Consider the following 17,316-nt stretch of genomic DNA (forward strand, 5'->3'; position numbering starts at 1 on the left):
GGCATGGTCTTCTTAAGATTCTCTCTCCCTCTGCCCTTCCCCCACCTCCTCTTCCTCTTCCCCACCCTTTCAAAAGTAAGAAAGAAAGAGAATATATGTACAAGAACGTATATTTTAACAGCTTAAATGGCAAAAATATCGGAAACTAAATGAACATCCATAATGGGGAAATGACTGATTAATAGGATGCATCTATACCACTACAGTAATATACAGCCATTTTTTAAGAATACTGTCATATCAAAAGGACCAAGGAACCTGGTCAAATGGTCAGCCACCGGCCAAATTTGGGAAACCGAGCATCAAAAAAAATAATGACCAATTATAACACAGTAAACTAAAAACAATCAATTACAGAAGAATGCCAACTAATAAATGTAGAAGAAATGGTAAAATTTGAAAATAGGTATATTACAACACCAAAGTAATAACTGCTTTTAGGCAAATGTCCTCAATGAATGCTAAAGTCACGAGGCTAAATGCTATGATAGTGCTAGAAAATAGGATACTCGTATGATACCAAAGTATCATCCCAAGATTACTTTCTAATTATAAAGAGAAAAAAAAAAAAGTTCCTTTCCAGTGAAAATATCTGGAGATCATCAGCTTAGACAAGTGACCAAATGTGGTAGCATTAATAGTGATATAACTTGACATTATGTGTTTCTAACGTTATGCAATATAAAATTCATAATATGACCTATGCAATATTCTTTCCAGAAATGTTTAACTTGAATCATATCAAGCCCTGGTAGCTATTTTCAATTTGCAGAAAAGATACAAGATAAGGAACAAGTTAAATTACATCACAAGAAAATAATCTGGCAAATCTGAGATGAGAGACATTCTACAAATTGATTGGGCACACTATTCAAAAAGTGAAGTACAAAGGGGAAAAAAAAGTGGGCAAACTTTTCTACATAAAAAGAAAACGACATAACAACCGAATGCAATGAGTAAACCTTAACTGGTTCTTGATTCAATATAAAGCACGTATAAAAGACATTTTTGGAACAACTGGAAAAATTTAAATATGAATTAGATATAAGAGATTATAACAATAGTATTAATTTTCTTAAGTATGATACTGATATTGTGGTTATGAAAGAGGCTGTCCTTATTCTTAGAGATGCATGCCAAGGTATCCGGAGCTAAAATGTCATGATGTCTACATCAAACTCTCAAATGATACTGCAAAAATAATATATTTAACAATAAGAGAAAAACAAAGTAAATATAAAATGTTAACAACTACTGAACCTAGGTAGAGTATTTGAATGTTCACTGTGATCATCAAATCATTCTGAATACCCAAGAAATTGACCTGAGGACTGAAATAATAAACTGCACAACTAGAGAGAGAGAAAAGGCCACATCAAGGAAAGTAGGAAGTACAAAGAAGCAGTTTGCGAGGAGAAAAGGAATGAGGGTTCTGGATAGGGAAGAGAGCCCGGGTCACAGAAAGGTGAGAGAGCAGAAAGCACAGGGATAAGCACAAGAACACTTCCCCAAAGCCACTCCCTGGGAAAATGTGAGGGGCTGATTATTGTGAGGTTTTGCGATCAGCAGGGCTCAAAGACTGGAGTTTTGGAGGTCTTTGGCCTTGGCTGGGACAGAGACCTTAGGGTGCTGCCCTCCAGCTGGAGAGAAGGCAAACAAGCAACCCCTGAGAAGACAGCACAATCTGAGGATCACTAGGGCTCATAGGGGAGACCGTTCACTCTCCTTGGATCTTACCTGTGACAGCATTGCGCCTCTCTGGAAACAAAGGAGCCCAAGGTCACCATTTCACTCCCTTACCCCTTAGCATAAGTACAGAGGCACCTGCTGAGGGCGGCTAACCGACACTGTACACTGGCTGGTTAGCCTACTTTGCTCCATATACCACATCCCCGCACATGGCACCACTGTTCTTCTGGGTCAAGCCTGAATGGGTCCCAGCACAGTAAGACCCTTACCCAAAAGACCAGCACAGGTCCCTGCCACACCAAGTCCCTAAAGTCTGAAGTTTTAAAAGTAAGCAGGCCTGGGGACACGTGGAGAGCTGATTTGGTTAGGCATCCTACTCGTGATTTCTGTTCAGGTCATGATTTCCAGGTCCTGAGATTGAGCCTTGCATCAGGTTCACACTCAACGAGAGTCTGCTTAAGATTCTCTGCCTCTCTCCCTCCGCCCCTCCCACTGCTAACAGGCACACAATCAATCAATCAATCAATCAATCAATCAGTATCAATCTTAAAAGCAAGCAGGCTTGGCTACAATAGAGCCCAAAGTGCATAGCACTGCTCCACGCAGGCAAGCAACCCAGAGACACACAGATCTCAAAAACACCTAGGACACACAAGGGAAAATTATTCATTTTTCTGAGAGGGCTTCCCTGAGAGCAGCAGGCCTGGACTCCCCTCTCCAGAGACAAAAAGAGTTTGCTCGAGTCAGTTCACCTGCCCCTCAGCAGAAATCAATGTCAGTACTCTGCCCAGTGCCAATACTGGCTGCCTAACCTGCTTACACCACATCCCACTCTGCCACCCTCTGCTGGTGTTGCTTTTCTCAGGCAAGTGTGGCTAATGACCAGCACAGAGGGCCCCTCTCCCAGAAGACCAGCACAAATCCCCACACACACCACTACTAACCACAGAGTTCTGCAAAGCTTCAACTCTAGTGGAAACAGCATCAGGTCTCATTTAGCAAGCAGACCAGAACACACCTACTTAAAACTCGCCACACTCCAGCCAAGGTCCTGACACCGTCCACCACAGACAAGGAGAGCCTCTGCAGAGGACTGACGTGAGAGAAAGAACAGATAAAACACAGCAGCAGACTGCAGGCAGCACACACCAGAGGCACTTCCTGAAGCACTAGGCCATGGACAATAGATGACCTCTTCTTCATAAAGCCATTACTAACAGGATCAGGAAATATAACAGAAATGACAGAATTAAAAAACAATCAGGCAGAAAAGAAAAATGCAGTATTTGAGATTTGAAAGCAACCAGATGTAATGATGAAAGAATGGAAGAAGCAGAAGAACAAATAAGTGAAATAGAAGGCAGAATTATGGAAAATAATTAAGCTGAACAAAAAGAAAGAGCAACGGATCACAAGAGAGTGGACTTAGGGAACTCAGTGACTCCATCAAACATGGTAGCATTTATATCATAAGAGTCTCAGAAGAAGAAGGGAGAGAAAAGGGGTCAAAAGTTTATTTGAGGAAATAACAGCTGGAAACTTCTCTAACCTGGGGGAATAAACAGATATCCAAATCCTGAAGGCACAGAGAACTCTCATCAAAATCAACAAAAGCAGGCCAACACCAAGACATTTTGTAGTTAAATTTGCAAAACATAGTGATGAAGGAAAACCGTAAAAGTTTCAAGACAAAGGAAGTCCCTAACTTAGAAGGGAAGACCCTTAAGTTAGCAGCAGACCTCTCCACAGGAACTTGACAAGCCAGAAGAGAGTGGCAAGATATATTCAAGGTGCTGAACAGGAAAAATCTGCGGTGAGAGTGTTCTATCCAGGAAGGCAGTCATTCAGAATAGGAGAGATAAAGAATTCCCCAGATGAACAAAAGCTAAAGGTCTTTGTGAACACTACACCAGCCCTGCAAAAAAATTAAAGAGGGCTATTTGAGTAGGAAGGAAAGACCAAAAGTGACAAAGACTAGAAAAGAACATAGAAAATCTCCAGAAACAATGACAAAAAAAGTAATAAAATGGCACCAGTATGTATCAATACTTATTCTGAATGTAAACGGACTAAATGCTCCAATCAAAAGACATAGGGTATCAGAATGGATAAAAAAACAAGATTCATCTATATGGTGCCTACAAGAGACACATTTTGGACCACAGGCACCTCCAGATTACAAGTGAGAGAATAGAGAAATATTTATCATGCAAATGGACATCAAAAGAAAGCCACCTATATCATAATAAAGGGAAGTATCCAACAAGAAGATTTAATAACTGTAAAAATTTATGTCCCCAACTTAGGAGCACCCAAATATACAAAACAATTAATAAAAACATAAAAGAAATCACTGGGGATCCCTGGGTGGCTCAGCGGTTTGGCGCCTGCCTTTGGCCCAGGGCAGGATCCTGGAGTCCCGGGATCGAGTCCCACGTCAGGCTCCCGGCGTGGAGCCTGCTTCTCCCTCCTCCTGTTTCTCTGCCTCTCTCTCTCTCTCTCTCTCTCTCTCTCTCATAAATAAATAAATAAATCTTTAAAAAAAAAAAAGGAAATCACTGATGATAATATAACAATAGTAGAGGACTTTAATGGCCCACTTACATCAATGGACAGATAATCTAAGCAGAAAATAAACAAGGTAACACTCACTTTGAATGACACACTGGACCAGATACGCTTAACAGATATATTCAGAGAATATATGAATATATGAATGAATAATATTTCATTCTAAAGCAGCAGAATATATGTTCAAGTATATATGGACATTCTCAGAATAGATCACATATTAGGTCACAAACCAGGCCTCAATAAATAAGAAAAGACTGAGATCATACCATGCATCTTTTCTGACCACAATACTATAAAACTTTACGCCAACCACAAGGAAAAATTTGGAAAGACCACAAATACATGGAGGTTAAAAAAACGTGCTACTGGGATCCCTGGGTGGCGCAGTGGTTTAGCGCCTGCCTTTGGCCCAGGGCGTGATCCTGGAGACCCAGGATCGAATCCCACGTCGGGCTCCCGGTGCATGCAGCCTGCTTCTCCCTCTGCCTATGTCTCTGCCTCTCTCCCTCTCTCTCTCTGTGACTATCATAAATAAATAAAAATTTAAAAAAAAATGTGCTACTACAGAATGAAGGATCAAGTTGAAATTTAAAGAAAAAATTTAAACAATACAAGGGAACAAATAAAAATGAAAATACAATCGTCCAAAATCTTTGGGATACACACAGAGCAGAAATAAGGGGGAAGTATACAGCAACACAGGCCTACCTCAAGAGATTAAAAAAAAAAAAAAAAAAAAAAAAAAAAAAACCTTAAAAAAAAAGAAACCAACCTTATACCTAAAATGTTAGAAGAAGAACAATAAACAAAGCCTAAAGCCAGCAAAGGAAGGGAAATAATAAAGACTAGAATAGGAAATGATATAGAAACTTAAAAAACAGTAGAACAGATCAATGAAAGAGCTGGTTCTCTGAAAAAATTATTAATTGATAAATACCTATCCAGACTTATCAAAGAGAAAAGAGAAAGGACCCCCCCCCCAAAAAAAAAAAATCACAAAGGAGAGAGGGAAAATACAAGCAATTTTAAGAGAATGTTATGAAAAATTATGTGCCAACCAATCTGGAAGAAATAAATTCCTAGAATCATATAAAGTACCAAAACTAAAGCAAAAAGAAAACTTGAACAGATTGATGATCAGCAAAGAAATTGAATTAGTAGTCAAAAATCTCCCAACAAGCAAAAGACCAGGACCAGATGGCTGTGCAGAGAATTCTACCAAACATTTAAAGAAGACTTTATTCTCAAACTATTCAAAAAAATAGAAAGGAAAGGAAAACTTTCAAATTCATTCTATAAGGACAGCATTACCCCAATACCAAAACCAGATAAAGACTCCATTAAAAAAAGAGAATAATAAAAAGAGAGAGAGAGAGAGAGAGAGAGAGCGAAAACTACAGGCCAATAACCACAATGAACATGGAGGCAAAAATTCTAAACAAAATACTAAAATCAAATCCAACAGTACATTAAATCATTCACCATGATGAAATGGAATTTACTCCTGGGCTGCAAGAAGGATTCACTTTGCACAAATCAATCGATGTGATACAACACATTAGTAAAAAATAGGATAAGAACCATATGACCCTCTCAGTAGTTGCAGAAAAAGGCATTTGACAAAGTACAACACTCATTCAGGATAAATAAACCCTCAACAAAGTGGGTTTAGAGGAAACATACCTCCACATAATAAAGGCTATATGTGAAAAAACACAGCTAGTATCATCCTTAATGGGGAAAAACTGAGAGCTTTCCCTCTACCATCAGGAACAGAACAGGGACGCCCATTCTCACCACTATAACATAGTATATATTGGAAGTCTTAGCCCCAGCAATCAGACAACAAAACGAAATAACAAGTATCCAAAAGTGGCAAGGAAGAAGTCAAACTTTCACTGTTTGTCGATGACATGACACTCTACATAGAGAACCCAAAGACTCCACACCAAAAAACTGCTAGAACTGATGATACACAAATTCAGTAAGGTCTCAGGATACAAATTCAGTCTATGGAAATCTGTTGCATTTCTATATACCAAGAATAATGAAGCAGCAGAAAGAGAAATCAAGGAATCAATCCCATTTACAATTGCACCAAAAATCACAAGACACCTAGCAATAAACCTAACCTAAGAGGTGAGAGACCTCTACTCTGAGAACTATAAAACACTGATGAAATAAACTGAAGATGACACTAAGAAATGGAAAGACATTCCATGCTCATGGATGGGAAGAACAAATATTGTCAAAATGTCTATACCACCCAAAGTAATCTATAGATTTATAAAATCCCTATCAAAATCTATAGATTAACTAAATCCCTATCAAAATACCACCCAAAGTAATCTATAGATTAATAAAATCTATTTTATTAATAAAATCTATAGATTAATAAAATCCCTATCAAAATACCAACAGCATTTTCCACAGAGCTAGAACAAACAATCCTAAAGTCTGTATGGACCCACAGATGACCCCGAATCGCCAAAGCAACACTGAGAAGGAAAAGCAAAGTCAGAAACATCACAGTTCCGGACCTCAAGTGAAATTACAAAGCTGCAGTGATCAAAACAATATGGTCCTGGCACAGAAACAGACACACAGATCAATGGAACAGAAGAGAAAACCCAGAAATGGATCCACAAGTGTAGAGTCCACTCATCTTCAACAAAGCAGGAAAGAAGGTCCAGGGAGAAAAAGACAGTCTCTTCAACAACTGGTGTTGGGAAAACTGAACAGCAACATGCAGAAGAATGAAACTGGGCCACTTTCTTACACCAGACACAAAAATAAATTCAAAATGGATGAAAGACCTAAATGTGAGACCTGAAGCCATCAAAATCCTAGAGGAGAACACGGGCAGCAATCGCTTTGACACTGGCTGCAGCAACTTCTTTCTAGGTATGTCTTCCTGAGGCAAGGGAAGCAAAATAAAAATGAACTATTGGGACTTCATCAAGATAAAAAGCTTCTACACAGCAAAGGAAACAATCAACAAAACTAAAAGGCAGCCTACAGAATGAGGGATGATAACTGCAAATGACGTATCTGATAAAGGGTTAGTATCCAAAATATATCATGTATAAAACTCAACACCCAAAAAACAGATAATCCAGTAAACAAATGGGCACAACACATGAATAGACATTTTTCCAAAGAAGATATCCCGATGGCCAACAGACACATGAAAAGATGCTCAACATCACTCATCATCGGGGAAATACAAATCAAAAACTACGATGAGATATCACTTCACACCTGTCAGAATGGCTAAAATTAACAGCACAGGAAGCAAGAGGTGTTAGTGAGGATATGGAGAAAGGGGAATCCTCTTATATTGTTGGTGAGAAAGCAAACTGGTGCAGCTACTCTGGAAAACAGTATAAACGTTCCTTAAAAGTTAAAAATGGACCTACCCTATGATCCAGCAATTACACTACTAGGTATTTACCCAAAGTATACAAAAAATACTAATTAGAAAGGGTACATACACCCCAATATTTATAGCAGCATTACCAACAATAGCTAAAATATGTAAAGAGCCCAAATGCCCACTGACTGATGAATGGATAAAAAAAAAAAGTGGTAAATATATACAATGGAATATTACTCAGCCATCAAAACTAATGGATCTTGCAATTTTGCTATGACATGGATGGATCCAGAGAGTATTATGCTCAGAGAAGTAAGTCAACCAGAAAAAGACAAATACCATATGATTTCACTCATATGTGGAATTTAAGAAGAGATGAACATGGGTGGGAGGAGCAAACCGGAAAAGAGAATCTTAACTACAGAGAACAAATTGAGTGTAACTAGAAAGGAGGTGGGCAGTGGGATAGTTTAAATGGGAGATGGGTATTTAGGAAGGCACTTGTAGTGATGAGTACTGGGTGTTGTATATAAGTGATGAATCACTAAATCCTACACCTAAAACTAACATTACACTGTATGTTAACCAACTGGAATTTAAATAAAGACTTTAAAAAAGGGATGAGGGTTAATAAGGAAAAAGGACAACAGCACAGCTAAAAAAGAATTTTTTTAAATAAATAAAATGGATTCTCCAAAAAAATCTACCATGATGGGGTTTTATGAAAGTTAAGTGTGTATGTGTGGACATATAAAGAAGTTAGGGGAACAAAACTATGACTACAAATCTACAGACTTATATATAACTATTTCATGATAAACTTTCAAGTGAAAAGAAAAATTTAGCAAAGTACTGTGTATGGTGATTCAACTTTAGTAAAAACAAATTAAGTCCCTATGCTATATAAATAAGGAGAAAGGGGTGCAAGGATGCCCACTAGGCTATTAATGTTAATTCTATTAGGGGAAAAAGTAGAAGAGAGGATACTTTTATATGTCTTTGTACTGTATTATTTCAAGAAGTATTTATTGTTTCAAGAAGCATTTATTAATAGCCTTAAAAACAGGCTTTAAGAATCCTTAAAATTTTTAATTTAAAATTTTAAAATGCAAGATGGACAACAATCTAAAGCAATATCTTAGTTGTGTAAACTAAGGTATAAGATTGGTATGATCTATGTACATGCTAGACATGTCAACAGTGTCTTCTGATACGCCATAAACCCTGCTAAATGTCTGTCTTTCACTCACCTGTCATAATTCAACTGACGTAGAAATGGGAGTCTAAAAAAAAGTCAGATAATCATAAATACACCAGTCACCTATGACATAATCTGATACATTAAAAAAAAAAGCAAGATCAATCAAATGCCTCTCCCAATAATTTTAACAAGTCAATAAAAAAAAAAAAACAAGGTAATTAACAACCAGGCACTAAGGCTTAAAAAATGCATAAATGTGCGACAAAGAAAATAGGACTTAAGATGGATAAAATGAAATTATAAGGAACAGAAATCACATACAAATAAGCAAGAGCTATGAACATAATAAAATATAGAGAGAATAAGCTAAATAGGACAGTGCAAAGAAAAAGGAACATCCAGAAATACTAACCCTAGAGTTATTTCAAGGAAAAAATTATACAAAAACTGCAGATCCAAAAGAATGAATTAAAAGTTGCAGCAACTGGCCTAATGAACCCTTCTCTGATGTCTAACCAAAAGGATAAGAAATAGATTACTTTTCTATTTCATCTTCTAAGGATTTCTAAAATATTCTTTTAGTATAATGTTCTTTCCATTTCAATTCAAATCCATAATTCAACAACCTCCCAACCTAGAAGGCCGTGGCCAACAGACCTAGAAATTCAAAAAAAATATCAGACTTTAATAGTGAAAAAATAAGGTTAATAAGTTAAGATGAATGAGAAAAGTAAATAATAGTGTAAAAGTCCTAGGGTATCCCTCTTTAAATCAATGAATAAACATTATTTGAGGGTCCTGGGTATTTTTACCATGTTTACAAACAAGTATACAAATAGCAAGTTTTCCTTCAACAACAAAATCAGTAAAGGTATAGTTTATTTATCTATAAAGAAGAAGATAAAAAGAGAATGTAGTGGCACAGATCGAAGAGTGGTACAATGAAAAATTAATTTACAGAATTAATAAGGTAGATGTTTTATCTTCCACTACAGATTTAAATATTGCTCCTGTAACCAAATCTCAAAAACATATTAAAAGGCCATAAAACAAAAAAAGAAAGAGTATGTAACTAAAAAAATGTAAATGGTTTCAGTATAGTTGTACCTACTCTACATGAAAAGGATTCAGAAAAAGCAAACACTGACATTATTTGTAGACCCTGAATCATCTAACCAAGTGCTTCCCAAAAATACATTCAACAGAACTCTAGTCTCTCAAGCTACATGTGGAAAAAAGCAAATCAAATAACTTTGGGGAAAGATGACTATATATCCAACACCTGCCCCAACTCAGAAGGTCACAATGCATATTAGCACATTAAAGTTCTAGGAATGTCCAAAATAAAGGAAACTGCTTAATACTTATTAATCCACTATTTTTCAAATTGATTTGACCTGGAAATACTAGCTGCCTCTAAATACTTATCAGTGTGCTATAAAACTAATGTTCTGTGAAATATAATTTAGACAGACTAATATTAACCTATGATGAAGCATAACAATACCATTTGTTTTTCATTCAATACTTTTTTTTTTTTAAGATTTTATTTATTTATTCATGAGAGACGCAGAGAGAGAGGCAGAGACACAGGCAGAGGGAGAAGCAGGCTCCATGCAGGGAACCTGATGTGGGACTCGATCCCAGGTCTCCAGGATCACACCCTGGGCTGAAGGCAGCCCTAAACTGCTAAGCCACCGGGCTGCCCTCATTCAATAATTTGTTATAAAAAATTTCAAATATACAGAAAAACAGAAAGATGATCACAATGATTGATCAAATACTCTATACCTAGGTTCAATAGTTAACATTTTACACATTTGCTTTGTTTTCCTCCTAATGTTATATTTATTACAAATATAATTTACAAATATATAAAAAAAACAGCAGACACACCATAAAAGATAAGACAGATGGCAGGTAAGCAGGTAGATACAGAGAGAGACGAAGGATGGCTGATTCCTCATACAGTCTTGGTTACTTCTCTTCCTGAATAGGAATAATAGGACAGCGCAAAAAAACAGCCTTAAAAAGTAAATCTTTTAGGGACGCTGGGGTGGCTCAGTCAGGTAAGCATCTGCCTTCAGCCTGGGTCATGATCTCAGGGTCCCGGGAGAGTTCTGCTTCTCCCACTATCTCTGCCTCTGCCCCTGCCCCTCCCTCTCTCTCTCAAATAAATAAATATTTTTTTTTAAAGTGTATCTTTTAAATCACCTGTCTACAAAGGTGTTTTTTAATTAAAGAATAAACAAGTTTTTACAATCATATAACATACAAAACGTTAGACTTCTAAGTCTAGATATACAAAACAATCCCTATTAAAGGATTATAATAATTAACAAATCTTAATATTTGGAAATTATAAATGTTTGCTTGATAAAGCAAATAAAAAAATCATAGTTTCAAAAAGCATAAAATTAGTACAGGATTTCTACTAACTCTCAAGATGAACTATGGAAGTGAGAAAATATTGTTATTTTTAATATACTGAATCCTAACTCAATTAGTAAATTAAAAAATCAGGCAGATTTTTTAAAAACTCAAAAAACAAAATCCATCTTAAAATTTTAACTAAATGTGAAAATACATGAATGAGGTTAAACATAAGAAAGAAAATATTTACTAACCTTTATTTCCTAACATCACAGCAAGATGTAAAGGAGTGTTTCCTAAAATTAAAAAAAAAAAATTAAATTAGTATAAAAACATAGGAAATCTTATTTAAAAGTGGTTTTGGTTCCTTCAGAAATTTCACTGGCAGATTTTAAGCAAAACTACGGTGACTACAAAATGTTCTTGCTTATGTGGCAAATTCAAAGTCAGTCAAACACCATGGTTTCTAAACACAATGTGTTCCACCTCCCCCTTCAACACCCACCATAAAAAGGATGCCCAGTTTACTTTTGAGGTTTCTTCTCCCAATAGATTTCACAGATTCCTTTGCTACTAATTTCTCTATATATCGCTCTTTGTTCATTCAGCAAAGAATTTAAATATCTACTATATATTCATCTTTGGAGACAGATATCAAAAAGACCCAATCCCAGCCCTCAAGTTGTTCAGAAGTCTTAAACTGATAGGAAAATAAATAATTGCTATTACTATTTATTAGAACAGAAGAGAGTATAGCATGTTAGTGGGACATAAAACAGACCTCCTAATTTTGCCTGTGCAAATAGAATTAACTATTGGAGAGGGACCAGACTAAAATGAGTCTTGACGAATGGGTTAGAAATTTATAGGCAAACAAAGCAACACAGACTAGTATTCCATGTTAAAAACAATTCCCTCAAATTACTTTCAAATGGAAGAACAGTTTATATTTAGAAAACAAACAAATATGACTAGTGGGGGTAAAAGAGAATAGTAAATAATGATATTGGCAAGATGAGCAAAAGAAAATTAATGTGAATTATAGGCTATGCTACAAAGTTTAAACTAGATCCTATTAGTTGATCTTATGCAATGATTAATTTAATTTCAAAATGGTACCCTAAGCCACACTAGTAACCTAAAAACATTTTCATTATAAAAGAAAGCAAAACTACAGTGATACTTGAAAATAAACTTACTGAATTAATGTACACTGATTTTCAGATATGAGCATTTTTACAGAAGGCACATGAATAATTTTTACCAATAAAATCATGTACAGAATAAAACAAGATTTGACATTTTTTAAAAACCTTATATATGATCTACCTCAATCTCTTAGCTTGACAAAAACTGCCAAAATGGTTAACACACATACACACACACACACAAAATCTTTTGCTCAATAAAAGCACAATGGAATATGAATTGTTGGCTGTAAATACGGCAAATAGTATGTTGTGCAAAATTTAGAAGTGTAATAAATTCATTAAACTTAAATTTTCTCTAATTTTACAAAACAAAAAATCTGGACTACAATAAATTTTTTGATCTTAACTATTGGGAACAACAACAAAAAAAAAAAAAACAGATTTGGGGAACATAATCCAGATTATGTTCTTCCAAAATCAAATTTCCCTTAGCGATGAGGGAAACTCCCCAGTTTTCACATCTCATAACTAATTCTAGTTGATATGCAAACTTTACTAATAATCATACATTGAAGCATGTCCCCCCAAAAAAGGTTTTGCTTATAATACTAAGTGAACTTCACTAGTTGCCAAGTTATTGGTATAAGCTATTTTCCAAAAGACAAACTTCAGTCCTCCAAATATTTAATACCCTTTAGGGAGCTAGGTATCTTCTTTTATGCTAGTTATAAAAGTTTATCTAGTCCTACAAGTTTGTATTTTTATTCTATAGAATCAATATTTACCATTTTTGGTGCTCTTCATTCCTTTCTTCATCTCTAACCTTCCATCAGACTCATTTTTCTTCTACCCAAAACATATGCTTCAAGATTACCTTTTGTGGAGGTTTGAGATAAGTGAATTTTTTGTTTGTAAACACATATTCAACTTCAATCTTGAAGAATATTGTGCTGAGCACATAATTATTGACTGGCTGTTATCCCTTCCTCCCCCCCCCCCCCCCCCCCCCCCCCGCAACCAAAACCCAGCACTCTATGTGGTCCTAGGGTTCCTTTTTTGCTGCCAGGCCAGCTATAGGACTTTCTACCCCTCCTCTGAAAGTAATGTGACATTTTGGGCTACATTTGTGGGTTGCTTTTAGTTGTTGTTGTTGTTGTGTTTTTAATTATCAGCCATTTCACTCCAATGTGAACTCCTTTTTATTCTGCTTGTATTGGACTTCTTGAGTCTTTGAGTCAGTGTCTTTCAACAATTTTGTAAAACTCTCAGCAAGTATCTCTCCAAATGTTGCTTTAGCTCCATTTCCTTCCTCTCTTCTCTCCTGGGGTTCAATTAATGTAGAATTTCTCACCCTTTCTATTTTTTTTTAACTTTCTTTCTTTCGCTTCCCATTTTCATTATAGATATAATATAAAGGTTCTTCTAACCTTTTTCCAAGATTATGAATTCTGTCTTCTTCAGGGTCTAAACCTCTTGGTAAGCCTATTTATTCTATTTGAATTTCAGGTTTTTATTTTTTCATTTGAGAATTTCTTTGTTCACTTTCAAATACATGATTTCAATTTTTAAATTTCAGTTCTCTGCTTAAATATTCAAACTTGTCTCTTACCCCCCAAGAACATAATAAGCATTGTTATTTAGAGCCTCTAATAAGAATTACAATAAACGAAGCTCTCATGGGTTTCTTTTCCCCTGGTTCTCACTCATGCTGTTCAGTCTCCAGAGAAACTGAACAGCATAAGTGGTCATCTTTAATTATATACTGGATATAGTATTTCATGAGCTCTCTATATAAAAATTTTGAAGCCTAAGAAACAAATCCTCCAGATACTTTCATTTGCTTTTGACATGTGGCTGGGGGTATGAGACCTCATTAATCCAGGGACTGACATTTTTTTCTGGCCTTCACAAATGACTCAAAGCTGCGCTCCAGCCTCCATCAGAGCTGATTCAGTTTTTGTTCACTATTATTCCTAAGGTATAAGCTCTTCAAGTTACAGCCCAAAAAGCAGAGTGTTTAAGAGATATCCCACCCTCGGTAGGCCCTGACCTCTATCTTTTGTCCTCTTAGCACAGTGAGGCTGTTAAAAGTGCAGCTCAGCCTCTAACTACTTCTTTTGGCTTTGCAAAAGCTACTGGAGAAAAATAACCTAAAATGCAAAGCTCAGATCTTTGGATTTCCATCTTTTGCCAGATCTTGGCCCAGTAACTCCTTCCTACGTCATTAGATCTCTAGTACCCTTAAGTTGAATATTTTATTCTTATTTGCTTCTAAGGAAGACTAGTCCTAATAATCTAGTCTATCATTACTACAAGCAGAAATTCTACTTTGATTTTATTTGCTAACTTTTCTCTCTATCTGTGATACTGTGCCTTCTATTCTTTGATACTGTTACTGCATAAAGATAATTTTATAAGCACTAATGATCATAACTTCTATCAAAATATAATTACTCTCTTAGTGCTTTTAAACCATTCTTATCAGTTCCATTTTATCAGTAATTAATCTTGCCATTCATATTCTTTTTACCACTAACAACAAATTTTCCATTTTTTCCAACCTCCATTAGATGTGTCCTTTTCTTCTCATTTACCAGATGTCACAGTTATTATTTTTGGAATTTTTTCCCCCTACTTCTTTCAGTAACAAATCTCATGCCTTAAATACATGAGCCAGGGAGAAGACATGACTTAAACCTAACCAGTCTGATATCCAATAGAAAACTGTTTCAGGGAAGGACACAATTCCCACCAAAGTCAAGGTTCTTTTCTGCAAACTACCTACCTACCTTTCCTTCCTTCTCTCCTTCCTTCCTCCCTCCTTCCCTCCCTTTCTTCATTCCTTTCTTCCTTTCTTTTAAAGAACTGGTAGGGAAGACTGTCTTTTGCTCCTGGAACCACAGTGCTTGAAGATGAGTATGGGACCAACTATTTTCTACAAATAAGTTAGTGTCCTCAATCAAGGACAATTTTTCCACCAAGGGAACAGCTGGTGGTGTCCAGTCCATTTCTGGTTATCAGAACTGAGGAGTGGGGGTGCTGATGGCATCTAGAGGGTAGAGGCCATGGATACTGCTAAATACCTTAACAATGCACAGGACAGCTTATTCCCACAAAGAATTCTCCAGCACAAAATGTCAAGTGCAGAGGTTGAAAACTGAAATAGATAAAGCCCAACTGCAACAGGAAAGAAGGAAGTTCTACATAATAGCAGACTAAGAAATTATTTAAAGAAAAAAAATTTTTTTTCTAAAGTCCTAAAAACACTGTAGGAGGTCTAGATACATGCATGTCCAATATTTGCTCCTACCCTATCATTTTCAGTTATATGAACCAATAAATGCCTTTGGGCTTAAGCTAGTTTGCAGTTGAAGCTTAAGCTTTGGGCTTAAGCTAGTATGAGTTTCACTTATAATGGCAAGAATCATTACTAATACAATATAGGAATAGAAAACCTTATTTGCCATAACCATACTTTGGGAGACTGCTATTTTTTAAGCACTTTTGCTTTGCTCCTCTATTCTTTTTTTTTTTTTTGACTATGTAAATGTAATTTGTAATTTATCTTCTGCAATAACACAATATAGGCAGATATATTTTAAATTATATTTGTTGCAAAATTAATGCCTTTTTAGAAAATATTTTCAAACTCACAATTATCTAACAAAGTAAAAAAAAACCACACATTTTTTTTCTTTTTTAAGATTGTATTTATTTATACTTTATCCAGCAAGGCTCTCATTCAAAATGGAAGGAGAGATAAAGAGCTTCCAAGACAGGCAGGAACTGAAAGAATATGTGACCTCCAAACCAGCTCTGCAAGAAATTTTAAGGGGGACTCTTAAAACTCCCCTTTAAGAAGAAGTTCAAGTAACTCTGAACGTGAATGGGCTTAATGACCCCATCAAAAGGCGCAGAGTTTCAGACTGGATAAAAAAACAGGACCCATCTATTTGCTGTCTACAAGAGACTCATTTTAGACAGAAGGACACCTACAACCTGAAAATAAAAGGTTGGAGAACCATTTACCATTCAAATGGTTCTCAAAATATACCCTAAAAACTACAGAACACTTCTGAAAGAAATTGAGGAAGACACAAAGAGATGGAAAAATATTTCATGCTCATGGATTGGCAGAATTAATATTGTGAAAATGTCAATGTTACCCAGGGCAATTTACACGTATAATGCAATCCCTATCAAAATACCATGGACTTTCTTCAGAGACTTAGAACAAATTATCTTAAGATTTGTGTGGGATCAGAAAAGACCCCAAACAGCCAGGGGAATTTTAAAAAAAAGAAAACCATATCTGGGGCATCACAATGCCAGATTTCAGGTTGTACTACAAAGCTGTGTTCATCAAGACAGTGTGGTACTGGCACAAAAACAGACATATAGATCAATGGAACAGAACAGAGAACCCAGAAGTGGACCCTGAACTTTATGCTCAACTAATATACGATAAAGGAGGAAAGACGATCCACTAGAAGAAAGACAGTCTCTTCAATAAATGGTGCTGGGAAAATTGGACATCCACATGCAGAAGAATGAAACTGGACCACTCTCTTGCACCATACACAAAGATAAACTCAAAATAGATGAAAGATCTAAATGTGAGACAAGATTCCATCAAAATCCCAGAGAAGAACTCAGGCAACACCCTTTTTGAACTTGGCCACAGTAACCGGAGAAGGACAAACAGTGTATGTTCTCATTCATTTGGGGAATATGAATAATAGCGAAAGGGAATATAAGGGAGGGGAGAAGAAATGTGTGAGAAATATCAGAAAGGGAGACAGAACATAAAGACTTCTAACTCTGGGAAATGAACTAGGGGTGGTGGAGGGGGAGGAGGGTGGGGGGTGGGGGTGAATGGGTGACGGGCACTGAGGGGTACACTTGACGGGATGAGCACTGGGTGTTATTCTGTATGTTGGTAAATTGAACAC

At 36.2% G+C, this 17,316-nt stretch overlaps 1 protein-coding gene across 3 annotated transcripts in view; it reads right to left on the minus strand.

The window, feature by feature from the left end:
* ANKRD13C (ankyrin repeat domain 13C) overlaps nt 1–17,316 on the minus strand; it is an 88,517-nt gene that overhangs the window by 52,817 nt on the left and 18,384 nt on the right. For all 3 annotated transcript variants that reach the window (XM_055339429.1, XM_055339427.1, XM_055339428.1), the window contains exon 2: nt 11,468–11,509. In XM_055339429.1, coding sequence (XP_055195404.1) covers nt 11,468–11,509 — 42 coding nt within the window. The remainder of the gene's footprint in view (nt 1–11,467; nt 11,510–17,316) is intronic.

The sequence above is a fragment of the Nyctereutes procyonoides genome, unplaced genomic scaffold (assembly GCF_905146905.1).
Source record: "Nyctereutes procyonoides isolate TBG_1078 unplaced genomic scaffold, NYPRO_anot_genome, whole genome shotgun sequence".
NCBI classification, from domain to species: Eukaryota; Metazoa; Chordata; class Mammalia; order Carnivora; family Canidae; genus Nyctereutes; species Nyctereutes procyonoides.